The 26,684-nt window shown below is 44.6% G+C and overlaps 1 protein-coding gene across 1 annotated transcript in view; it reads left to right on the forward strand.

Annotated features, from left to right (window-relative positions):
* Window positions 1-26,684, forward strand: part of SLC2A9 (solute carrier family 2 member 9) — a 593,533-nt gene that overhangs the window by 330,866 nt on the left and 235,983 nt on the right. Inside the window, exon 10 of the mRNA XM_077477785.1 lies at window positions 18,292-18,393. Coding sequence (XP_077333911.1) covers window positions 18,292-18,393 — 102 coding nt within the window. The remainder of the gene's footprint in view (window positions 1-18,291; window positions 18,394-26,684) is intronic.

A 26,684-nucleotide genomic window follows, 5' to 3' on the forward strand; every position in this document is an offset into this window, starting at 1 on the left:
GAAATTTAGCTTTAGTTATTTGATCACACTCAAGCATGGTGGAAGCAAACCCCAGCCAAAATTTGTTATCAGAAAGAAAAGTAAAATTTTCCTAGGATTAACTAATTATACACATCAACATACCCTGCGATAGACATGTGCAATTCATTTAGTAACGAATCGAAGTTCGGATGAATATAATCATCTTTCTGAAATTTGGATGCATCCAAATGTCCGAACAAAAAAATAACGAATTTCATCTAATACGAAAGAAATTATAGCAGATATAACAAATTAATTTGACATGATTCGGTAATTCATTAAAGATCTAATTAAACCAAAGGTCAACTCAAAGTAAATCTTACAGTCCAATCACCTGATAAATTTTGTGCTGGAGGTTGGATTACTGGCAAAGTGCATTTCTGAGAACTGAGTGAGAAGGGTGTTGTATTGTATTTGAGCAGAGGAGAAGAGATATTGTCATTGTGTGTGTTAATAGAATCAATAAGCAAACGACTTTCCAAACCACAAATCATCATCACGAAACAATATACATATATAAATATTGAATTTCAACTAATATGAAAGAAACTATAGCGAATATAACAAATGAATTCGACATGACTTGAGATTCAGTATAACAAATATATTGACACTCTACAGAAATAACGAATTATCCAAAAACAAATTAACATAACATAACAAATTTAACAGAACAAAAATATGTATTTTACGAATGAAAATGAAACAAAACAAAACAAAATTTTCCATTGTGCACAAGTCTACCCTGCAATTAAACCACAATGAATGCTCTATGACATCTAAGGACACTAATGGACAATTCAACAGCCTCTCAATCCATCCTGTTACTACTAGCATATCTAGAACTTTGTATCCCTCACTTACATTTGTGCTCTTAGACTAAGAAAGACATAAATAAAACAAAAGATCTGACCTTCAGCTCTCAACCTAAACTGTTCCTTATACAGGCAGTTCCCGAGTTATGAACAGAATAGGGATTGTAGGTTTGTTCTTAAGTGGAATTTGTGTGTAAGTCAGTGTAACTTAAGCCTGTGCGGGGATGTGGGATGTGTCGGGAGCTTCTCAGCATGCAGTTTTGTTATCTGGGGCTCTTCTGGCCATGCAGTACATTTAGTACTGCAGTAGTGGGGTATGTCCGGTGCTACAAGATAGCTGCTCAAAGTTATCTAAGACCAGCATGGAGCACAAGCAGCCGGAATTGAGGCCATTCATAAGTAGGAGTCTTTCGTAACTCTGGTGTTCGTAACTTGGGGACTGCCTGTACTATTGGAGGAATTCACCCAATGAGAATTTTTGTTTCTTACAAATATCACACTTTTTTCAACACCATCAAATACAAGCATCATATCAGATGGACATAGACATCTATACATTTCATGTCTCCTCCACACCAAAAAACAAGAATATAGCCTTCTTTTACAACAGAGCAGGAAACAAAACACATTTCTCTAAAACCTCCATAATAATAAAAATGGCACAACACATTATGACCAAAAATGGAAATCAGACATAAATGTAACATATAAAGCCATCCACTGTGCTAATTATTGGGAGTCACTACAAAAGGGGTTACACAGATGGTTCCACATGATTCAAAGTTTCTAAATTTTCCATCAAGAAATCTTCCCAATGCTGGAAAACCTGCAGCACCATCAGATCTCTAATTCATGTATTATGGCACTGCAAATCCCAAAGGTCTTAATGAAACCAAATATTTGCATAAGTGTGTAAAAATGAATTTTTTGCAATAAAGAACAATTGTTATGCAAAGTTTCTACAAGCCTAGCATAAATAATATATGCATGCTTTGTGCAATATATAAAAATCTAGTCCTATAGATCATGCCCTTATTAAAGTGGAAGTAAAGCCATCGATTTAAACAGTTAAAAAAAAGGCATGCCGGAAATGCTAACTGCACATTGGCTGTGCTCTCAGCCAAACTATCAAACCATCCAATGGCTGGTGTCATAACAAATGACATGTGCAGCACCATAGCAGTTGAAGATTAAACAGAGGCAAAGATGGCAGCTTCCTTGGCTGAAAATGATAGGGGAGTTTACTTCCACTTTAAGCATCTGAGACTGGCAACAAACTATCGCCAATGATCTTGACCATTTCAAATAACACTTTATGCATTGGCATACCTCCTTAGGCTCAGTCTCTCTGTAAAGTATTGTCACCTGCTGACTTGGCACCCTCCACAGGCACCTTGTAGTGATTGTAAGGCTTTGTTTTTTATTTTTGTTAAATAACAAACATGTCATACCTCCACTGTGCCATTCGTTGGCCCTGATCCCTGACTTCTGGGGTCCCCCGGAGGTGCTGGTGGCTCCTTCCTGCATCGTATAACCCTTAGGAGAAGCACTCTCCCAGGGGGTTATCTTGCAGGAGCAGTCCCAAGTCTAGAATTTGGCATCCATAGACGCCAAATGCAGGACACAGCCCGCCCCCTGAATTTCATTGACAGCAGTGAGAGCCAATGGCTGCTATCAATCTATCCAATCAAGAGCAAAGAACCCCAGGCAAAAAAGAAGAGCGTGTCCCTGGCGGGGAAATACAGGTGAGAAAAACCTGGGGGGTGCATTAAGGTGAAAAAACATGAGGGTTTACAATCCCTTTTAACTATTCAATAAGACACAGAAGTTGAATCCAACATACGATCATTTTATTTCAGCTATTTGCAGTACAATGAATGTTTTTTATAGTCTGTTAAAATGTAAGAAGACAATAACTTTCCTGAGCCCTGTCTTTATGAAAAAGAACACTTATTGAGGGAACAGAGAAGAAGTGGGGAGGGTGTAGCTAGGACTAAACCATCTATCACTAAACAGGAGGGGGGGACAGAGGAAGCTACCAAAGTCCCATTATAAAAAAAAGTTGTGGCGGCACAAAACTACAGAAAAATTATAACCTCTTGCAGTTCAATACACGACATAAAAAAATTGATAAACAAAAAAACTAGAAAAAAGTCAGACTATATAGGCCAGGCATAGAGTCTTATATAAAATCACCAATTTTTATTATATATAGTATTTAAAAACAAGAACATTCCATAGAAAAACACATATCATGGTGCTAATCGGATTAACTGTACATATAAAGTAATTGTAATGATCTTGCCTGATATTTCCAATGATAAAAGGGTCTCAATGTGTCAATGCGTTTCGCCAATATTTAGCTTCATCAGCATGCATGAACACAATACAGCAATCCTCTAGAGCAGGGATATCCAAACTACGGCCTTCCAGCTGTTGCGGAACTACATGTCCCATGAGGCATTGTAAAACTCTGACATTCACAGGCATGACTAGGCATGGTGGAGGTTGTAGTTCCTGAACAACTGCAGGGCCATAGTTTGGAGACCCCTGCTCTAGGGAGAAATAATAGTGCTTAGAATAACATAAAAAATACATGAAAGTAGGGCAAAACAGATCTTTATTCACTTCTGGTTAGAAATGATACTACCCTTACCCTCATGATAAAGTAAGTACGGTATACTATTTTTACCAGTAAAGTAGTACATTTTGTATAGAGATGTACACATCAGACAAAAAGAGGGAGAAATAAAGCTGTACGAGTGCCAGAGGGATATGGTCCCAAAATTGGGACATTCACCCCAAAATGATGTAAGGCTATGGCTATGGTGACAAGCCTTGTTTTTAGAACTGTTCACATCTTTGCTGTTGCAGTACACCACTGTAATATTCTCTAACATTCAAAAAGAATAAAAGTTTGAATAAATAATGATCTGTGTGTATGAGTGGCATATTCCTTTAGGTTAGATTCACATACAGTAAGTGCGAATTGGCAAAGCATGTAGAATTATTTGTGTTTATGACCTGCACAAAACTGCACTGCTCTTTAGCAGACACACAGAGGTGCTGTTAGTTCTTAATAGTACCCCATGCAACAGCACTATACATCATTTTAAAAAAGAGTCAGGGGCTTCTCATGGGTGAAATGCTCCCATGGGTACAGCAGCCCATTCAAATGAATGAACTACTATACCCACGACATGCTTGCGCAATCATGCACACTCATATGTGAACCTATGCTTAGCCAGGGCTATAAAAATCATGCCAATTTGCCATGGTGCCATGAATTTACTAATGCAAGTTTTTGCTAATTTATTTTTTTATTTACTTTACGTTTGTGGCATGATTGAGCAAGGAGCAGTGTGTAGACTGCAGACTGCAGCATTAGTGTAATTATTATTTTGTCCATAGTTACCCTATTTCTCACTCCCAAATGTAGCTCTGCTCCACTGCCTGACCCGCTGGAATATGGACTGGCCCTCACTATCTGCCTGTATGTAGCACCCTCCTAGATAGGTGCTAGTTAGGTTTAGGTAAATTTAGTCCTTTAGCTCCTCTGTAATCAGTGGAGCAGCTTGTGATTGCTTTGGGCTGCTCTGAGTTTCACTGGTTGGAGAGTTGACTGTCTCCCCCTGCCTTTTGGAATGTAGTGTGCTGGGAGAGTCAAATAAGCAGCCTGAATTTTTTTGTGGTTCTAGCCAATTCCTGTGGGAGTGTTCCCAGTATGTGGCGGGGTGCATAAATAGTCTGACAGAACAGTGGTATTCTTGTCCAGGAGGAAAAGTTCCCCATCTGAAGGGCTGCCGCCATTCTGGGCAGTCCAGCTGTGTTTTTTTTAACCGCTCATTGAAGTTCAAGCTGTGTTAGCTGGGGGGCTTATTCTAATGAGCGATGCTGGAAAGTATGAAGGATTTATCTAGGAATCTGATCTAAAGAGTCCACATGACACATATCTGGTTGATATTGAAAGGAGATATCTAAATATCCAGGGACATTTGTGAGTACAGACCGATATGTTCAATCCAAGTGTTCTGTTACTATCCCTCTTGCATCAGTGTCAGCATGAGCTAAAGGTGGACATTTCTTATTGTATCCCTGGGAGGCTCAGTCCATTATTTACTGCTGCTAGGACCAAGCTAGGAAGCTTTGAGAAAGAGGAAAGTGTCTTCAAGTTTCCATTTTACTTTTCTGGAGTATCCCACAGTTACCCAACATTGCATCCAAGTTCAAGTTTCAATAAAGATTTTAAAAAAGAATACCCCTAATCTATTTACTGAGCCAGACAAGCAAATGAGACGGAGTGCCAGGCTGCAGATACATTAGCTTGGGAGAGGACCTTGGGACCTTTTGGGGATAAGCGCTACACGTACAATGTTGGACTGTTGGTCCTGCGTTATACATGATGACATCAGAAAGCTGTGACCAGCCAGGTTGTCAAGTGAATGGGCTCCAGGCTAACGGTGGCACAGAGAGAAGGAATCCTGCAAAAATGAAGAATAAGGTAAGTGTACTTTTTCCTTTCTCCACTGGCTAAACAAATATTTAACCCATGAAGTACAAGAAGAGACATAACTGCAGGCTAAATTTAGCAACTGCCTGGAGTGAATATATACTATTACTCATATCTGCATCTGTTCAAATGCCAGAATAATTCCTAGAGCAATGATGCAATTAATTATTAGTTAGGATTTTATGAAAAGAAACCAGTGTTGCGAGCAATTTGCTGTTGCTGACTCTTGAAAATGCTGTTTGACAGGCTGTCACAACCAGGTGTTCTGATTTCCCCTGCTGTTCACATGTAATTAATGACAAAAAATAAATAAAGTTAGAGACAGCTAAATAACAAGCTTTTCAGAAGAAAATGTTTCCCTCATTACAGGCTTCCTGTACCCATTTTTAGTATATCAGGCCATCTGTGTAAAGCAGTCCCCTACCTTACATTATTAAACCCATCACATGTCATCACCAAGGAATTTCAAAGCTACTTGGCATTCTGTGACATCAAAAATTAACATATCATTTGGACTGTCTGAGCTGTGGAAGGGAATTACACAGAATATCATCTGTCTGAAAGAAACATATGTCAGAAGATTCCATTGGAACAATCTTTCTTATAGTTCATGGCTTTCAAGTGTTGTTCTTTCTGATGATATTCAGGTTGCTGTCATTATGCCACTTCCATGGCTTAAGCTCAGCTTAAAATGTTCTAAACATTAAGTCAGAGAAAGGATTAAATGATATGGTTCTTCACTGTAATAATGCCAACCTTACAGATGGTAATATAAAAATGTACTAAAATGAAAAATACTTGTAGCGGTACTCCCATAGGGGCTGCTGAAAGTTGTGTTCCACCTGTCACCCAGCCCAGCCCAGCCCATCATTCACTTCCCAATCACCTTGAGTCAATGAACAGTCCATATATTTGTTTTTTATTTTTATTGAGGGATTTGAACTTGGATAGGGATGGGAATTTTAGGGGCTGCCCAGTAGAATTTTAGAACAGTCAATTTGGGACAAAACGAAGTATACTCTTTGTACATGAGTGTGGGTGGGGCTATGAGAATGTTGAGTTTATGGAATGTATGAAGTTAATGTATGAAATGTGTGTGTATGAGTGTCCATTGGGTAATGGCCAGTGGTCTTATACCATTTTGGTGGAGGTAGATAATCATCTACCTTCCTGGAAGTCTTGTTATTTGAATTGTCACTGCCTCTTTTAACCACCAAGGGTCATCATAGAGCATAAATATTTAACATTTTGTAGAAATGCCCATATCTTCATAATGTGTATCTGACTATATAGTATTGCTAGTATATCTATACCATTTGGGAGCTCTGTTAACCAGTACATTGTTAGGGTACAATTTTACACATTACTATTACACAAAATAATTGGATATGAACATATATATGTATTACTTATGCATTACTTATGCATCTAGGTAAAATCATGCTATATGGATAAATATTTCTGTAGACATGGTGAAGATAGATAGTTTTTTGAAACAATCAATGCTCCCCGCTGAGACTACTGCCTGTGGAAGGGAATTCCACATCCTTGCCGCTCTTATGGTAAAGAACCCTCTACATAGTATAAGGTAAACTTATTTTCTTCTAATTTTAACGAGTGACCACGTGTCTTGTGAAACTCCCTTCTGAAAAAAAGTTTTATCCCTACTGTGGGGTCACCAGTATGGTATTTATCAATTTAAATCATATCCCCTCTCAAGCGTCTCTTCTCCAGAGAGAATAAGTTCAGTGCTTGCGACCTTTCCTCATAACTAATATCCTCCAGACCCTTTATTAGCTTTGTTGCCCTTCTTTGTGCTCCATTTCCAAAACATCCTTCCTGAGGACTGGTGCCCATAAATGGACAGCATACTCTAGGTGCGGCCGAATCAGAGCCTTGTAGAGCGGGAGAATTATTGTTTTATCTCTGGAGTTGATCCCCTTTTTAATGCATGCCAATATTCAGTTTGCTTTGTTAGCAGCAGCTTGACATTGCATGCCATTGCTGAGCCCATCATCTACTAGGACCCCCAGGTTCTCCCCCAAGTGTATAGATTGCATTCATATTTTTGCCACCCAAATGCATTATTTTCTATTTGCTAAACCTCATTTGCCATGTAGTTGCCCATCCCATTAATTTGTTCAGATCTTTTTGCAAGGTTTTGTTATTGCCCTGCTTAGCTTTTTTTTTCCCATTTTATTTTTATTGTTTTTCAAATATCAAAAAGAGAGCATACAACGTCATAAAATATCATGTAATATCTCATAGTACAAAAACTATTATTACTTTACCTTCCTTCTATTTCCCCCACCCTCCCTCCTCTAAGATTCTCTACATTAAAATAATATAAATTTCTTTTATAACAAAATTACTATTTTGCCAGCAGACACTGAAATCATAATGGTATCTATGACATAGAATGTAATATACAAGTGTATAGTCTTTTATATTCATACACTGCTAGATATATGCATAGATAGTATGTTTTTATTGGATAAAAAAAAAAAGAAAGTAGAAAATATTGTTTTTTTCCCAAATTCTCGCTCTTTTTTCACTTATATCACAAAAAATAAAAAACCCAATGGTGAATAAATACCACCAAAAGAAAGCTTTATTTGTGTGAACAAAATAATAAAAATTTAATTTGGGTAGCATGACTAATTGTCATTGAAAATGCGAGAGCACTGAAAGCTGAAAATTGGTCTGGGAAGGAAGGGTGTTAAAGTGCCCAGTATTGAGGTGGTTCATAGCTAACTTTGCAGACCATTGGAATCATAGGTTTTACCTGAATTTACCTGGGGCCTTCACATCCTACCTTTATGTAAACATCAGGCCAGTTTGTTTATTACCCCAGGTCTGTGAGTAAACCATAAACCATTGTTTCTATGCCCAGCTCTGTAAGTAAGCTTGTTTGTAGATAACAAGGTGATAAAAATTCAAGCTGTTCCATTAAAAAAAATCTCATTTGTCTAACATGGAGTTGACCTTATTCTTAGGCCTATACAATCTTAATCCTCCATCTTAAACTTATGAAATATATTTATTTCTTCATCATAGTTCTGACATTTCGAAAAACTGATTTTTCCAAGATACCTGTATGTGAAATACTTACATAGCTGACTGACAGTTACAGATTAATTTATTTTACATTATACCCTATATTAAAATCAATCAAGCATACTACATCTTATTTATAAAAGCATATTAAAAATTCAGGCACTTTAATAATTAAGCCAATTTTAAATCTGTATTTAGTATGCCAATGTATAATGCGTGCTTTCTTTCTCTTAGTTTTTTTTTTTTTTATTATTATGATCAATGTCTATCAAGAATTTCATTTTCTGCTGGCTTATAGGAAATGTAGTCAACTGTCACTGAATGAATTCATGTTTTTTTGCTACAAATTCTTTTTTGCGTGGTTTATTCCTCAGTTTTTTATGCTTGGATTGCTTTGTTCAGGAAGAATCCCCATAATTACAGTTTAATTTAATGAGATGTGAGTGAATCAACTGGCAGCATTTTATGGGTTGTATAGCTGATTGTAAATTGTATATCATACAGTTTTTTTAAATGATGATTGCCACATGTAGCCATGTGCTGAGCTACAGCAAAATAGAGAAAGATACATTACTTTTATTCTTCTTTTCCTCTATTGAGATACTGATGTTATGCTGCAACATTCTCCTTGGGCCAACAGGGGGGGGGTAAAGCCAAGCAACAAACGAGCCCATAGATTTCTAACACTGAGCACTGAGAATCCTGGGAACTGTAGTTTGAGATGGAAGCCATATAATGAGACTAATAGACTCCTTACACTACAGAAAAGGCACGGTGCACTAGGAAGAGAGGTGAGATGATTTTTATTAAACTGCTAAGGAAAATTCTTCCTCTTGGCACCACTGAAGGAGAGAGAGCACTGTTCGTCCGTTCGGCGAAGTCCGAACATTTTGGTCCGTTCGCGCCAAATTCGTGTGGCGCTCACGGCCCACAATGCACTGCGATGGCGCAGTGCATTGCTGGCTCATGATTGGCCAAGCATGCACTGTGACCCCGCATGCTTGGCCAATCGCAGCGCCAGCAGCGAGGAGAGCCATGATTGGCCACAGGCAGGATGCCTGTGGCCAATCATAACTCAGGCTGTGTAGTGCACGCCCCACACTATATAAGGCCGCCAGCGCGGCGGCCTTGTGTAGTGTGTTGGCGTCTGAAGCAGTGGGTGTTCTGTGTACCTTCAACACAGTACACACCGATCGTTTTCGGCCGATTTTCGATCTTGCTGTTGTGTAGTGGTTATTGTCTGCGTGCCCTGACCGCAGTATACACCGCTATATTCACCTCACCTATATAGCTAGTGATCTATCTTTTATAATAGAGCTTGCAGTCAGTAGTGTTAGGAGATAGTGCGTGCTGTCTGCGTGCTCTGTACCCAGTACATACCGCTATATCCACCTACATAGCTCTTCTCTATTTGAGCCCACTTGCCATCTGCAGGAGTTATTGGAAGTTGTGTGTGCCTCCAGCACAGCACAGTATACAGCTGTATATACCCCTTTATCTCTGGTGTTCTATAATAAAGGCATCTGCAGGAGTTAGTGGGTGTTCTGTGTACTTTCAACACAGTACACACCGATCGTTTTCGGACGATTTTCGATCTTGCTGTTGTGTAGTGGTTGTTGTCTGCGTGCCCTGACCACAGTATACACCGCTATATTCACCTCACCTATATAGCTAGTGATCTATCTTTTATAATAGAGCTTGCAGTCAGTAGTGTTAGGAGCTAGTGCGTGCTGTCTGCGTGCTCTGTACCCAGTACCGCTATATCCACCTACATAGCTCTTCTCTATTTGAGACCACTTGCCATCTGCAGGAGTTATTCCAAGTTGTGTGTGCCTCCAGCACAGCACAGTATACATCTGTATATACCCCTTTATCTCTGGTGTTCTATAATAAAGGCATCTGCAGGAGTTAGTGGGTGTTGTGTGCCTCTAGCACAATATACACTACCCAACTGCTTTTTTACCCAACTCCCTTCAGGCCATTACCATGTCTGAAAGGCCAGCAAGGAGAGGCAGACAGGCACGAGCCGATAAAAGAGGGCAAGCAGGCTCTGTGTCTAGAGACAACAGTGCTGGTCGTGCATTGTCATCAGCACGTGGCCATGGGACACGCTTGTCCTTCTTTTCGGCAGCTGGACATGTTGAACCGCAACATGCCAACGACTTGGTAGAGTGGATGACCAAGCCCTCTTCATCCTCCTCATCTTCTCTCACCCAGGCTCAGGGTACTAGCAAAGCAGCTGCCAACGCATCGTCTTCCCTCCTCTCAATGTCATCATCAGTGACTCCTTCCCTAGACCCACCACGTCCTCCTGAGGAGTCTCCTGAACTCTTTGAGCACAGTGTTGGGTACATGCTCCAGGAGGATGCCCAGTGTTTTGTGGGCTCTGATGATGACACTCAGCTAGAGGAAGGCAGTAGCGTGAGCGCAGAGAGAGGGGATGCTCAAGAAGGACAGCAATCTGGCAGTCATGTTCCACAAGCTGCAGCATACTGCCAGGTTTGCTACAGCGATGAAGAGGGAGGGAATGATGAGGGCACTGACTCCACGTGGGTGCCTGGAAGGAGGGAGGAGGAGGAGGAGGAGTAGGAGGAGGCACATGTCCAACGAGGCAGGATGCCCTCCGGGGGCCAGCTTAGGGGCAGCACACCGACTGAATCACACCGCAGAGCTCCGCCTGTGCAGAGCGCTGCCTCTGCGCGTTATTCTAAAAGTTCTTTGGTGTGGGCCTTTTTTGAGACGAGTGCATCAGATTGCACCGCTGCTATTTGCAACATATGTCTCAAGCGTATCTCACGTGGCCAAAACATCAGCCGCTTGGGCACCACATGCTTGACCAGACATATGTTGACCTGCCATGCAGCTCGTTGGCAAGCGTACCTCAAAGACCCACACCAAAGAACAAAGCGGACCTCTCCTTGCTCCTCATCAGCTGGCATCTCCAACCCCACTAGACCTTCAGTCCTCTCTGAAACCTGCTCTGAGAGGAATGAAGGTGTAGAATTAGGTGTGTCACAGCCAAGTGCTTCCGGGAACTCTGCTAGCGGTACACCCACGTTCGATTATAGCAGGCAAATATCCCTGCCCCAGCTGCTGGACCGGCGAAAGAAGTTCACTCCCAGCCATCCACATGCCCAGTGGTTGAATGCTAGCTTGGCTAAATTGCTAGCTTCAACTGCTGCCTTTTCAGTTGGTAGACTCGGCCCCCTTCCATGAGTTTGTACAATGTGCGGTTCCTCAGTGGCAGGTCCCCAAACGCCACTTTTTCTCACGGAAGGCGATTCCGGCTCTCTACCGGCATGTGGAAGGCAATGTCCTTGCCTCGCTGGACAGGGCGGTCAGCGGTAAGGTGCATATTACCGCTGACTCATGGTCCAGCAGGCATGGACAGGGACGTTACCTGTCTTTCACGGCCCATTGGGTCACTCTTCTGGCAGCTGGGAAGGATGCAGGACAAGGTGCAGTAGTGTTGGAGGTTGTTCCGCCACCACGCCTCCAAAATGCTACTATTGGTTGTGACACACCTCTCTCCTCCACCCCCTCCTCTTCTTCTTCCTCCATGGCCTCTTCCAGTGCTCTGTCCTCAGAACCAGCGGTGCTCCGTAGGCGTTCCAGGGGCTACGCAAGTACGCAGGCAAAACGATGCCATGCCATGCTTGCGCTGGTTTGTTTGGGGGACAGGAGCCACACTGGGGCGGATGTTTTGTCAGCTCTGCAGGGGCAGGCCGAGAGGTGGTTGACGCCACGCCAGCTTAAGCCAGGAATGGTGGTTTGCGACAATGGCACCAACCTCCTCTCCGCCCTCCGACAGGGACAACTGACCCATGTGCCCTGTGTAGCTCACGTCCTTAACCTGGTGGTGCAGCGGTTCTTGGGCCGGTACCCCGGCTTACAGGATGTCCTGAAGCAGGCCAGGAAAGTCTGTGTGCATTTCCGCCGATCATTTAATGCCTGTGCTCGGCTGGCTGAGCTCCAAAAGGAGTTGAACCTGCCCAAGAACCGCCTTATATGTGACATGCCCACCAGATAGAACTCAACATTGGCCATGCTGCAGCGGCTGCACACGCAGCAGAGGGCCATCAATGAGTACCTGTGCGACTACGGCACCAGGACAGGGTCAGGGGAGCTTGGCTTTTTCTCACCACGCCAGTGGGGCATGATCAGGGATGCATGCACTGTCCTGTCCCCGTTTGAGGAGGCCACAAGGATGGTGAGCAGTGACAGTGCATGCATCAGTGACACTGTACCTCTTGTCCACCTCTTGGAGCATACGCTGCGTGGAATAATGGACAGGGCACTTGAGGCAGAACAGAGGCAGGAAGAGGAGGACTTCCTTGCCTCTCAAGGCCCCCTTTATCCAGACAGTGTTCCTGCTGTGCCAACCATCACACAGGAAGAGGATGAGGAGGAGGAAGAGGAGGAGGAGGATGATTGTGTCAGCATGGAGGTGGAGGCTGGCACTCAGCATCAGCAGCAGCAGCAGCAGTCTTGTAGAGATGATTTACAGTCCCAAGAAACACGTGGACTTGTACGTGGCTGGGAGGAGGTAGCTGCGGATCATGTTGTCCTTAGTGACCCAGAGGACTCCGGACCGAATGCCTCAGCTAACCTACGCTGCATGGCCTCCCTGATCCTGCAAAGCCTGCGGAAGGATCCTCGTATTCTTCGGATCAAGGAGAGGGACCATTACTGGCTGGCCACTCTCCTTGATCCATGGTACAAGGGTAAGGTTGCCGACCTTATCTTGCCATCGCAGAGGGAGCAGAGGATGAGACATCTCCGGGAGGCCTTGCAGAAAGGTCTGTGCAACGTGTTCCCAGAGACTGGGAGGTTAAAAACTCCTGGTCCTGGACAACGTGTTGCTGAGGCATCGGTCAGAAGGAGCGGTGGAGAAGGTGGCCATCTGACTGATGCTTTCAGACAATTTTTTAGTCCGCAGCCCCAAGGTATGATCGGTTCCAGCACCCATCGCCAGCGTCTGATTTACATGGTGCAGGAATACCTAGGGGCAAGGTCAGACTTGGACACCTTTCCCACCGAAAATCCTCTGGCTTACTGGGTCTTGAGGATGGATCACTGGCCAGAGCTTGCACAGTATGCAATTGAGCTACTGGCCTGTCCTGCATCCAGCGTTCTTTCGGAACGCACCTTCAGTGCTGTTGGTGGCTTTGTTACCGATCACAGGGTGCGCCTGTCCACCGAATCAGTTGATCGACTGACCTTCATCAAGATGAATCAGTCTTGGATCACCCACAGCTACCAAGCACCTGAAGCTGATGTAACAGAATAATTTTTTTTGAAATATCACATCCCTTCAAGACTGCCTATGCTGATGCTGAGTGACTGTCCTGTTATGTTGATTGTCTATCCTCTTCCTCCTCCGCTGATATGTTGGAAGAACATTTCTGGTTCTGGTTGATGCCATCAGCCCAATTTTTCTGCCCCTGTTTAACAGGGGCGTTTAAGTACAATTTTTGATGCAATGCTTTGCAGCAGGGCTAATTCCTGCAATAAAACTAGAGTATATGGCAGAGGTTGCAGTGTGGTGGCACCAGCACCAGTGCCTAAGGCCCAATTTTTCTGCCCCTGTTTAACAGGGGCGTATAAGTACAATTTTTGATGCAATGCTTTGCAGCAGGGCTAATTCCTGCAATAAAACTAGAGTATATGGCAGAGGTTGCAGTGTGGTGGCACCAGCACCAGTGCCTATGGCCCAATTTTTCTGCCCCTGTTTAACAGGGGCGTTTAAGTACAATTTTTGATGCAATGCTTTGCAGCAGGGCTAATTCCTGCAATAAAACTAGAGTATATGGGAGAGGTTGCAGTGTGGTGGCACCAGCAGCAGTGCCTAAGGCCAAATTTTTCTGCCCCTGTTTAACAGGGACATGTAATTACAATTCTTGATATAATATTTCACAGGAGGGCCCCTTCCTGTGCCCACCCAGAGTAACGGTCAGGACTTATAGTGTTGTGGCACCAGCACCACAACCACCAAAGGTCAATTTTTCTACCACTGTTAAACAATGGCATGTAATTACAATTCTTGATATAATCGTTCACAGCAGGGCGCTCCAGCGCCCACCAAGAGGCACTTTGAGGGCTTACAATGTTGTGGCAAAACCAACACCTTGTTCCGCCATTTCTGCAGAGCATATAGGGCAGGCCCCTACTTTCAAACATCCAATTTACAAACATCTCCTACTTGCAAACGGAAGGAGACAACAGCAAGTGAGATGAAAAAAGATGGATGACAAAACAAATTATACAGGGGTGATAACCCTTCCCTATGTTTTCCAAAAAGCTTAAAAATAGTTTTTTTGACTGGAGCTACACTTTAAAAATGTACCAATTGAAAATTACAAACAGATTCAACTTAACACAACAAACCTACACAGTCCCTGTCTTGTTTGCACTGCCTGTATACTGCTGTTCTGAGTATATAGGGCCTGGGGGCCACACGCATTTCCTTTTTTTAATATGGGTACGGGGTTCCCCTTAATATGCATACAAGACCTAAAGGGGCTGGTAATGGGCAGGGAGGGCTACCCATGCCATTTTTCTCAATGATTTTCAACCATATTGCAGGAACCAGATATAACATTAAAACCGCAAGCAGTTTTAAATGGTGTTATTTCCGTTTAATGTCATTTTGTGCAGGGACTGTTCTAAACACGGGAAACACGTGGCACTTCACAGGCATACTACAGACACCCCCCAGGCACCATATTTAAAGGAACATTTCACTTTTTTTTTTCACTTTAATCGTCATTAAAATCAGTGCTCCCGCCAAAACGGCCATTTTTAAAAACATTTTAGGCATTGACCCCTGTCCCCTGGGGCAGGAGCCAGGTCCCCAAACCCTTTTTAGGACAGTATCTTGCATATTAGCCGTTAAAATTAGCACTTTTCATTTCGAACGTTCGAGTCCCATAGACTTCAATGGGGTTCTAAAGTTCTTTCGAATTTGGGGTCCGTTCGAAAGTTCTGGTGCGAACCGAACCGGGGGGTGTTCGGCTCATCCCTAGTCTGGATATTCGCCTGCCAGCAGAGATCTGAACACAAGGCTTGGAGTAAGAACATCTGGGGGCAACGCAGGACCGCCCACATCACAGAACCTTCACCACTGCCTTATGCCGCGTACACACGAGCGGACTGTATGGCGTACTTAGTCCGTCGAAACACATTTCAGCGGACAATCCGCTCGTGTGTGGGCTTCAGCGGACTTTTTCTGCGTGCAGTCCGGTGTACTAAGTATTTCGGTTTTTTCGAAATTCTGTCCGTCGTACTTTGGTTTCAGCGGACAGTACGGTCGTCAGTATGCTAGTTTGACGGACTAAGAATGGCGCATGCCCAGAAAGGATTTACACGGCGGAAGGGTGCTTTGCTGTGTCTTGGACTTCCTATTTCTAGTCCCATTGTACGTGCTGTACACGTCATCGCGCAAGCTTTCGACAGACTGTTTGTGCATCCGTGTGTGGTCAAGTCCGTTCAGTGGAAAGTACGACGGACTGTCCGTCGGATTGTATGACGAACTAAGTATGCCATACAGTCCGCTCGTGTGTACGCGGCATTAGGGTGACTGCAGTGTCCACCCACCCTCTGCTTTCAACTGCTGGTCACTGGAGGCTTTGAACAGACTGAGGCTCCCCTTCGACAGCAAGAGGTCACCCCAGCATCATGGGGACTATTGTAAGGGCTTTTTGCCTATTGCTGATACAGCTAGTAGAGTGCAGTGTTAATTTTGCTGTCAAATTTCGATTTAGTTTTAGCCTTTAGACTAAAATGCCGTTTTAGTTATAGTCGCCTGAATTGTTTTCGTTTTAGTCACATTTTTTTTCCCAATGTTTTTTTAAAGTTTTCACAAACAACATAGCGAAAAAAGAACAACACAGAGAAATAAACAAAATATGTCGTACATTTGGGCATTAGGAAGAAAATCACTTGTACTATATCTTACGCCATGCTTGAATAACAAAAGTGAAAGAACAGTATTAACATTTTTAAATACTAGGTATAGAGTGGAGAGTTTCTCTGCCCCCAGATAGCCCTTATGGAAGCAGACTGTATCGGGAAGGGGGGATCTACGTCTTACCATAGTTACAAATTACCTAATGTTGAGCAGTGAACATTGAGTGCACTTTCCTCATCACATTTTACATCATATTCTCAAGGCAGAGTCGGACAAATTAATATGGTATATTTCTGATCATGAATTTGTGACCTCTATTTTTAAAGAAGAATCTTTAAGAATCTGCACCCACCATTCGGTCCTAATAGCAGGTAGAGACATATCCTACTATATAAGTGGGGGTTCCACTTTTATTCCTCAAAATTCAGTAAGTAGAAATTTGGGTGTGAATATCATTAATTGCTATCAGTGTGGTTTGGTTGAAAGTAGGTGTGATCAGACCTTATCTTGGGTGTACACATATGTTAGGGATGCGCATGTAAGTTTTTATGTAGTAGGTATTGGTATTAGAGATTGTGAGGGGGAGTAGGGGAAGGGATGGGGCTATAAAGATAGGGGACAAGTAGGGGGAAGCAACTAGAGGCTAAAGGTAGATGGGTCTCAGAACCATTTGATTGCGTAATCTGGGATATGAAGAGGAGTGACAGAGATAGGGGTTTCTGCCTTCTCCTTCTCCTCCTTTTTCGGGGTATGGGTCTGCAAATTTAGGTGAGGTGTTTTTAATAATCGTCCATTATTCTAAAATATTGCCAGCAAGACCAGGTTGACCTATACTTGTCAGAAGTGTCTCTCAATTGGTGGATGAGTTCCTCCATGTCAGCGATTCTTTGTATGCATTTGAACTATTCTGGTATGGTTGGAGGATTTGAGGACCGCCAATGCGACAGGATGCAGAGTTTGGCCGCATTGACTAGATGCATGGCAAGGGAGTTAAAGTGTCTGATTTTGGAATGGTGGAGTGGTGTAACAGAAATTGGTCATGTCCACCATATATGTAGTAGTGAACCCAACTCCTCATTACACCGCCAACATTGGGGGGGGGCAACAGTAGGGGTATATTTATGTAATCTTAGAGGTATTCTATACTGTCTTGAGAAGATTTTGTAGCCATTTTTTGCGTAAAAAAAAAGAAACTTTGTAGATATATAGGTGTATATCTTTTCCCATTCATCGTTTGAGAGATTTATAAACAGTTCCCATTCGTGATTCGCTAAGTTAGATTTGGGTTCATGGTCAGTGAACAACATGGAGTAAATGTCCAAGAATAGATGCCTTTGAGGGGAAGTTTTAAAGCAGATTGCTTCAAATGGTGTATGTTGTCGGGACCATGCAGGAAGGGGTTGGAATCTGCATAAAAAGTGTCTGATTTGGGTGGGAATAAGTGATTTGCAGTTCGGAGTGTCAAAGAGTGTAAGGGTAGAAGACGACCTTTATCAAAGAAATGTTTTACTCGGACTGTAAGATGTGGCCAGTTGTCCTTGAGAAAAATCTCTGCCATGCCCTTTGGAAAGCCGGGTTCTGTCGAAGTGGGGTTATGGGGCCTGGGGAGGATGACAAGTTATACTTACTGCAGGGTTATTGGAAGGCCAGTAGTGTTGTTCCTATGAGGGGGTGTGTTTTACAGGATAGAGAAACGTGGCTGTGTTCTATCCATGGAATTTGGGGGAGATGTGAATGAATGAATGAAATACACAATGCGAAATGCACAATGCGAACTGAATCGCCTCTAGTCCTAGGTAAGGCCACTTTGAGATGGCACGTCTATACCATAAATTTATCTTTGATTTATCAAGGAAAAACTGAAGTAAAAAGGTTTGAAATCAACAGCACAAAAAGAGTTACATTGTTTATCTCATTGTGATTTTTTGCAGGAGATATTAAGATTAAAAACAGCTACTGTATTTGTATTTTATTTACAGGGCATAACTATTGAAAAACTGGGAAGAAGAGTGCTTCTGATTGGTGGATTTGGGTTGATGACTCTGTTTTTTGGCATATTGACTGTATCTCTGACTTTTCAGGTAAAGATTATTCTGTCATTTCCAGTGTAAATGTGATTTTATTATTTTAAAGAATATAGTATCAAAGGAAACATCTCAGGTGGCCCTTCCTCGTTCCTTCTCAACACATTTATAATATATATAATTTGCTCTTATCTTACAGCCCAGACTATTCTTTGTCCCAGATTTCTACCCTGTTATTCTGCACATGCTTTTTAGCTCTTTGGAGGTTCATGGACTACCTTTGGAGAGCATAACACTCTATGTGGAAAATGCCTACACATTAAAAATAGGTGTGTTAATCTGATACCAAACCAATGGTAATGGTGATAATCAAAAATCAATGATTAATATCTTAACCACACATGAATTAACTAGTACTCATTATAACATATATGTGAATAGAAATTAATATTTACTGCAAAAAAAGGAAAAAAAAACTGTAAAACAAAATGTGTCCATACATAACTCCAAAGAAACTCTTATAGAAAGAGTTAAATTAACAAAATCCAATCCAGTAATAGGAAAAAACTGTGATGAATTATTAGAAATCCTAATGCGATCCGAATAAACATGATGCTCTGATAAATCCCTTCACAACAAACACTCGCTTCTTACCAGAAATAGTGGATCACAGGTAATAGAGATCACATGCGCTTGTTTAAATTCCAATGGACTCAGCGGTCAGGCTGGAGGAGAGATGCAATTTTAATGGACTCAGTGGTCAGGCTGGAGGAGAGATCTGATTCACGGGGGGTGGTAGTAAAAACTCCAAGCAACCGATACTTAGGAATCCTGTAGCAGTACTCCCAATATGTGCGGAGAGAAGAGGTAAGCCTTGTAGTGTAATATGTTTAAAGCGGACTTCCACCCTAAAGGGGAACTTCCGCTCATCGGAACCCTCCCCCCCTCCAGTGCCACAATTGTCACCTTTCAGGGGGGAGGGGGGGTACAGATACCTGTATAATACAGGTATTTGCACCCACTTCCGGGCATAGATATCCGCAGAATCTGCGGGCATTTACGCCACTTCCTGTGGACCCCCGCTGTCTGCTGGGAAACACACGGATCCCAGAGACAGCAGGGACCATGCTTATTGCGTAGAGCGACTCGCGCATGCGCAGTATGGAACCGGGAAGTGAAGCTTCACTTCCAGATTCCCATATCCAAGATGGCGGCGGCAGCACCCGAGAGCCGAGCGACAAATCGGCTTCGGGTGCCGACATCGCGAGCGCGCTGGACGGATAAGTGTTCATATTTTAAAAGTCAGCAGCTGCAGTATTTGTAGCTGCTGAGTTTTTAATAAAAAAAAAAAACAGCGGAACTCCCGCTTTAAAACATTTATTGAAAAATGTAATATACACTTACAAATAGGCAGTCCCCCGGAGTGTATATTACAGCTTATAAATGTTTTTTTAACATTAAAATACTGGCACTATATATCTTTTTGGATAATCTCTATACCACCGTTACATGATAAACTGTGCAATTTCTCCAGTGCTGAGAATTCAGGAAGGAGGAGATTTTCACTACAGCCTGTATACACGCCCACATGTGCAATGTCAATGTCATGTGACCTGGCTATCTCTGAGAACAAGTAACTGTTCCCTCCAGCATAAAAGCCACAACTGAGCATGTGCAGGTCGGCTACTTTGCCTGTGTTAGCTGGCCTTCTCTGGATAAACAGTGCAGGAGGGGGAGGATCTATGCATACAGGATAAAACAGCCTTTTTAAACAATGCAGAGGATTAACCCCTTAAGTTCCACAGTGACTAAAGCAAGCATGCTATGCTGCATATACAGTACATACAGATTTTACTGTTGTGAGTAGGGATGAGCTTCGTGTTCGAGTCGAACGTACGTTCGACTCGAACATTGGCTGTTCGTCCGTTCGGCGAAGTCCGAACATTTTGGTCCGTTCGCGTCAAATTCGTGTGGCGCTCACGGCCCACAATGCACTGCGATGGCGCAGTGCATTGCTGGCTCATGATTGGCCAAGCATGCACTGTGACCCCGAATGCTTGGCCAATCGCAGCGCCAGCAGCGAGGAGAGCCATGATTTGCCACAGGCAGGATGCCTGTGGCCAATCATAGCTCAGGCTGTGTAGTGCACGCCCCACACTATATAAGGCCGCCAGCGCGGCGGCCTCGTGTAGTGTGTTGGCGTCTGAAGCAGTGGGTGTTCTGTGTAAATTTCAACACAGTACACACCGATCGTTTTCGGCCGATTTGCGATCTTGCTGTTGTGCAGTGGTTATTGTCTGCGTGCCCTGACCGCAGTATACACCGCTATATATACCTCACCTATATAGCTAGTGATCTATCTTTTATAATAGAGCTTGCAGTCAGTAGTGTTAGGAGATAGTGCGTGCTGTCGGCGTGCTCTGTACCCAGTACATACCGCTATATCCACCTACATAGCTGTTCTCTATTTGAGCCCACTTGCAATCTGCAGGAGTTATTGGAAGTTGTGTGTGCCTCCAGCACAGCACAGTATACATCTGTATATACCCCTTTATCTCTGGTGTTCTCTGGTTATTGTCTGCGTGCCCTGACCGCAGTATACACCGCTATATTCACCTCACCTATATAGCTAGTGATCTATCTTTTATAATAGAGCTTGCAGTCAGTAGTGTTAGGAGATAGTGCGTGCTGTCTGCGTGCTCTGTACCCAGTACATACCGCTATATCCACCTACATAGCTGTTCTCTATTTGAGCCCACTTGCCATCTGCAGGAGTTATTGGAAGTTGTGTGTGCCTCCAGCACAGCACAGTATACATCTGTATATACCCCTTTATCTCTGGTGTTCTATAATAAAGGCATCTGCAGGAGTTAGTGGGTGTTGTGTGCCTCTAGCACAATATACACTACCCAACTGCTTTTTTACCCAACTCCCTTCAGGCCATTACCATGTCTGGAAGGCCAGCAAGGAGAGGCAGACAGGCGCGAGCCGATAAAAGAGGGCAAGCAGGCTCTGTGTCTAGAGACAACAGTGCTGGTCGTGGACGCGGTGCATTGTCATCAGCACGTGGCCATGGGACACGCTTGTCCTTCTTTTCGGCAGCTGGACATGTTGAACCGCAACATGCCAACGACTTGGTAGAGTGGATGACCAAGCCCTCTTCATCCTCCTCATCCTCTCTCACCCATTCTCAGGGTACTAGCAAAGCAGCTGCCAATGCATCGTCTTCCCTCCTCTCAATGTCATCATCAGTGACTCCTTCCCTAGACCCACCACGTCCTCCTGAGGAGTCTCCTGAACTCTTTGAGCACAGTGTTGGGTACATGCTCCAGGAGGATGCCCAGTGTTTTGTGGGCTCTGATGATGACACTCAGCTAGAGGAAGGCAGTAGCGTGAGCGCAGAGAGAGGGGATGCTCAAGAAGGACAGCAATCTGGCAGTCATGTTCCACAAGCTGCAGCATACTGCCAGGTTTGCTACAGCGATGAAGAGGGAGGGGATGATGAGGGCACTGACTCCACGTGGGTGCCTGGAAGGAGGGAGGAGGAGGAGGAGGAGGCACATGTCCAACGAGGCAGGATGCCCTCCGGGGGCCAGCTTAGGGGCAGCACACCGACTGAATCACACCGCAGAGCTCCGCCTGTGCAGAGCGCTGCCTCTGCGCGTTATTCTAAAAGTTCTTTGGTGTGGGCCTTTTTTGAGACGAGTGCATCAGATCGCACCGCTGCTATTTGCAACATATGTCTCAAGCGTATCTCACGTGGCCAAAACATCAGCCGCTTGGGCACCACATGCTTGACCAGACATATGTTGACCTGCCATGCAGCTCGTTGGCAAGTGTACCTCAAAGACCCACACCAAAGAACAAAGCGGACCTCTCCTTGCTCCTCATCAGCTGGCATCTCCAACCCCACTAGACCTTCAGTCCTCTCTGAAACCTGCTCTGAGAGGAATGAAGGTGTAGAATTAGGTGTGTCACAGCCAAGTGCTTCCGGGAACTCTGCTAGCGGTACACCCACGTCCGATTATATCAGGCAAATGTCCCTGCCCCAGCTGCTGGACCGGCGGAAGAAGTTCACTCCCAGCCATCCACATGCCCAGCGGTTGAATGCTAGCTTGACTAAATTGCTAGCACTTCAACTGCTGCCTTTTCAGTTGGTAGACTCGGCCCCCTTCCGTGAGTTTGTACAATGTGCGGTTCCTCAGTGGCAGGTCCCCAAACGCCACTTTTTCTCACGGAAGGCGATTCCGGCTCTCTACCGGCATGTGGAAGGCAATGTCCTTGCCTCGCTGGACAGGGCGGTCAGCGGTAAGGTGCATATTACCGCTGACTCATGGTCCAGCAGGCATGGACAGGGACGTTACCTGTCTTTCACGGCCCATTGGGTCACTCTTCTGGCAGCTGGGAAGGATGCAGGACAAGGTGCAGTAGTGTTGGAGGTTGTTCTGCCACCACGCCTCCAAAATGCTACTATTGGTTGTGACACACCTCTCTCCTCCACCCCCTCCTCTTCTTCTTCCTCCATGGCCTCTTCCAGTGCTCTGTCCTCAGAACCAGCGGTGCTCCGTAGGCGTTCAAGGGGCTACGCAAGTACGCAGGCAAAACTATGCCATGCCGTGCTTGCGCTGGTTTGTTTGGGGGACAGGAGCCACACTGGGGCGGATGTTTTGTCAGCTCTGCAGGGGCAGGCCGAGAGGTGGTTGACGCCACGCCAGCTTAAGCCAGGAATGGTGGTTTGCGACAATGGCACCAACCTCCTCTCCGCCCTCCGACAGGGGCAACTGACCCATGTGCCCTGTGTAGCTCACGTCCTTAACCTGGTGGTGCAGCGGTTCTTGGGCAGGTACCCCGGCTTACAGGATGTCCTGAAGCAGGCCAGGAAAGTCTGTGTGCATTTCCGCCGATCATTTAATGCCTGTGCTCGGCTGGCTGAGCTCCAAAAGGAGTTGAACCTGCCCAAGAACCGCCTTATATGTGACATGCCCACCAGATGGAACTCAACATTGGCCATGCTGCAGCGGCTGCACACGCAGCAGAGGGCCATCAATGAGTACCTGTGTGACTACGGCACCAGGACAGGGTCAGGGGAGCTCGGTTTTTTCTCACCACGCCAGTGGGGCATGATCAGGGATGCATGCACTGTCCTGTCACCGTTTGAGGAGGCCACAATGATGATGAGCAGTGACAGTGCATGCATCAGTGACACTGTACCTCTTGTCCACCTCTTGGAGCATACGCTGCGTGGAATAATGGACAGGGCACTTGAGGCAGAACAGAGGCAGGAAGAGGAGGACTTCCTTGCCTCTCAAGGCCCCCTTTATCCAGACAGTGTTCCTGCTGTGCCACCCATCACACAGGAAGAGGATGAGGAGGAGGAAGAGGAGGAGGAGGATGATTGTGTCAGCATGGAGGTGGAGGCTGGCACTCAGCATCAGCAGCAGCAGCAGCAGTCTTGTAGGGATGATTTACAGTCCCAAGAAACACGTGGACTTGTACGTGGCTGGGAGGAGGTAGCTGCGGATCATGTTGTCCTTAGTGACCCAGAGGACTCCGGACCGAATGCCTCAGCTAACCTATGCTGCATGGCCTCCCTGATCCTGCAAAGCCTGCGGAAGGATCCTCGTATTCTTCGGATCAAGGAGAGGGACCATTACTGGCTGGCCACTCTCCTTGATCCACGGTACAAGGGTAAGGTTGCCGACCTTATCTTGCCATCGCAGAGGGAGCAGAGAATGAGACATCTCCGGGAGGCCTTGCAGAAAGGTTTGTGCAACGCGTTCCCAGAGACTGGGAGGTTACAAACTCCTGGTCCTGGACAACGTGTTGCTGAGGCATCGGTCAGAAGGAGCGGTGGAGAAGGTGGCCGTCTGACTGATGCTTTCAGACAATTTTTTAGTCTGCAGCCCCAAGGTATGATCGGTTCCAGCACCCATCGCCAGCGTCTGATTTACATGGTGCAGGAATACCTAGGGGCAAGGTCAGACTTGGACACCTTTCCCACCGAAAATCCTCTGGCTTACTGGGTCTTGAGGATGGATCACTGGCCAGAGCTTGCACAGTATGCAATTGAGCTACTGGCCTGTCCTGCATCCAGCGTTCTTTCGGAACGCACCTTCAGTGCTGCTGGTGGCTTTGTTACCGATCACAGGGTGCGCCTGTCCACCGAATCAGTTGATCGACTGACCTTCATCAAGATGAATCAGTCTTGGATCACCCACAGCTACCAAGCACCTGAAGCTGATGTAACAGAATAATTTTTTTTGAAATATCACATCCCTTCAAGACTGCCTATGCTGATGCTGAGTGACTGTCCTGTTATGTTGATTGTCTATCCTTTCCTCCTCCGCTGATATGTTGGAAGAACATTTCTGGTTCTAGTTGATGCCATCAGCCCAATTTTTCTGCCCCTGTTTAACAGGGGCGTTTAAGTACAATTTTTGATGCAATGCTTTGCAGCAGGGCTAATTCCTGCAATCAAACAAGAGTATATGGGAGAGGTTGCAGTGTGGTGGCACCAGCACCAGTGCCTAAGGCCCAATTTTTCTGCCCCTGTTTAACAGGGGCGTTTAATTACAATTTTTGATGCAATGCTTTGCAGAAGGGCTAACTCCTGCATTAAAACTAGAGTATATGGCAGAGGTTGCAGTGTGGTGGCACCAGCACCAGTGCCTAAGGCCCAATTTTTCTCCCCCTGTTTAACAGGGGCGTTTAATTACAATTTTTGATGCAATGCTTTGCAGCAGGGCTAATTCCTGCATTAAAACTAGAGTATATGGCAGAGGTTGAAGTGTGGTGGCACCAGCACCAGTGCCTAAGGCCCAATTTTTCTGCCCCTGTTTAACAGGGGCGTTTAAGTACAATTTTTGATGCAATGCTTTGCAGCAGGGCTAATTCCTGCAATAAAACTAGAGTATATGGCAGAGGTTGCAGTGTGGTGGCACCAGCAGCAGTGCCTAAGGCCCAATTTTTCTGCCCCTGTTTAACAGGGGCGTTTAATTACAATTTTTGATGCAATGCTTTGCAGCAGGGCTAATTCCTGCAATAAAACTAGAGTATATGGCAGAGGTTGCAGTGTGGTGGCACCAGCACCAGTGCCTAAGGCCCAATTTTTCTGCCCCTGTTTAACAGGGGCGTTTAAGTACAATTTTTGATGCAATGCTTTGCAGCAGGGCTAATTCCTGCAATAAAACTAGAGTATATGGCAGAGGTTGCAGTGTGGTGGCACCAGCACCAGTGCCTAAGGCCCAATTTTTCTGCCCCTGTTTAACAGGGGCGTTTAAGTACAATTTTTGATGCAATGCTTTGCAGCAGGGCTAATTCCTGCAATAAAACTAGAGTATATGGGAGAGGTTGCAGTGTGGTGGCACCAGCAGCAGTGCCTAAGGCCAAATTTTTCTGCCCCTGTTTAACAGGGACATGTAATTACAATTCTTGATATAATATTTCACAGGAGGGCCCCTTCCTGTGCCCACTCAGAGTAACGGTGAGGACTTATAGTGTTGTGTCACCAGCACCACAACCACCAAAGGTCAATTTTTCTACCACTGTTCAACAATGACATTTAATTACAATTCTTGATATAATCGTTCACAGCAGGGCGCTCCAGCACCCACCAAGAGGCACTTTGAGGGCTTACAATGTTGTGGCAAAACCAACACCTTGTTCCGCCATTTCTGCAGAGCATATAGGGCAGGCCCCTACTTTCAAACATCCAATTTACAAACATCTCCTACTTGCAAACAGAAGGAGACAACAGCAAGTGAGATGAAAAAAGATGGACGACAAAACAAATTATACAGGGGTGATAACCCTTCCCTATGTTTTCCAAAAAGCTTAAAAATAGTTTTTTTGACTGGAGCTACACTTTAAAAATGTACCAGTTGAAAATTACAAACAGATTCAACTTAACACAACAAACCTACACAGTCCCTGTCTTGTTTGCACCGCCTGTATACTGCTGTTCTGAGTATATAGGGCCTGGGGGCCACACGCATTTCCTTTTTTTAATATGGGTACGGGGTTCCCCTTAATATGCGTACAAGACCTAAAGGGGCTGGTAATGGGCAGGGAGGGCTACCCATGCCATTTTTCTCAATGATTTTCAACCATATTGCAGGAACCAGGTATAACATTAAAACCGCAAGCAGTTTTAAATGGTGTTATTTCCGTTTAATGTCATTTGGTGCAGGGACTGTTCTAAACACGGGAAACACGTGACACTTCACAGGCATACTACAGACACCCCCCAGGCACCATATTTAAAGGAATATTTCACTTTTTTTTTCACTTTAATCGTCATTAAAATCAGTGCTCCCGCCAAAACGGCCATTTTTAAAAACATTTTAGGC

This window comes from Lithobates pipiens, unplaced genomic scaffold (assembly GCF_037356315.1).
Source record: "Lithobates pipiens isolate NorthernLeopardFrog02 unplaced genomic scaffold, aLitPip1_a1.2 Scaffold_13, whole genome shotgun sequence".
Taxonomy (NCBI): domain Eukaryota; kingdom Metazoa; phylum Chordata; class Amphibia; order Anura; family Ranidae; genus Lithobates; species Lithobates pipiens.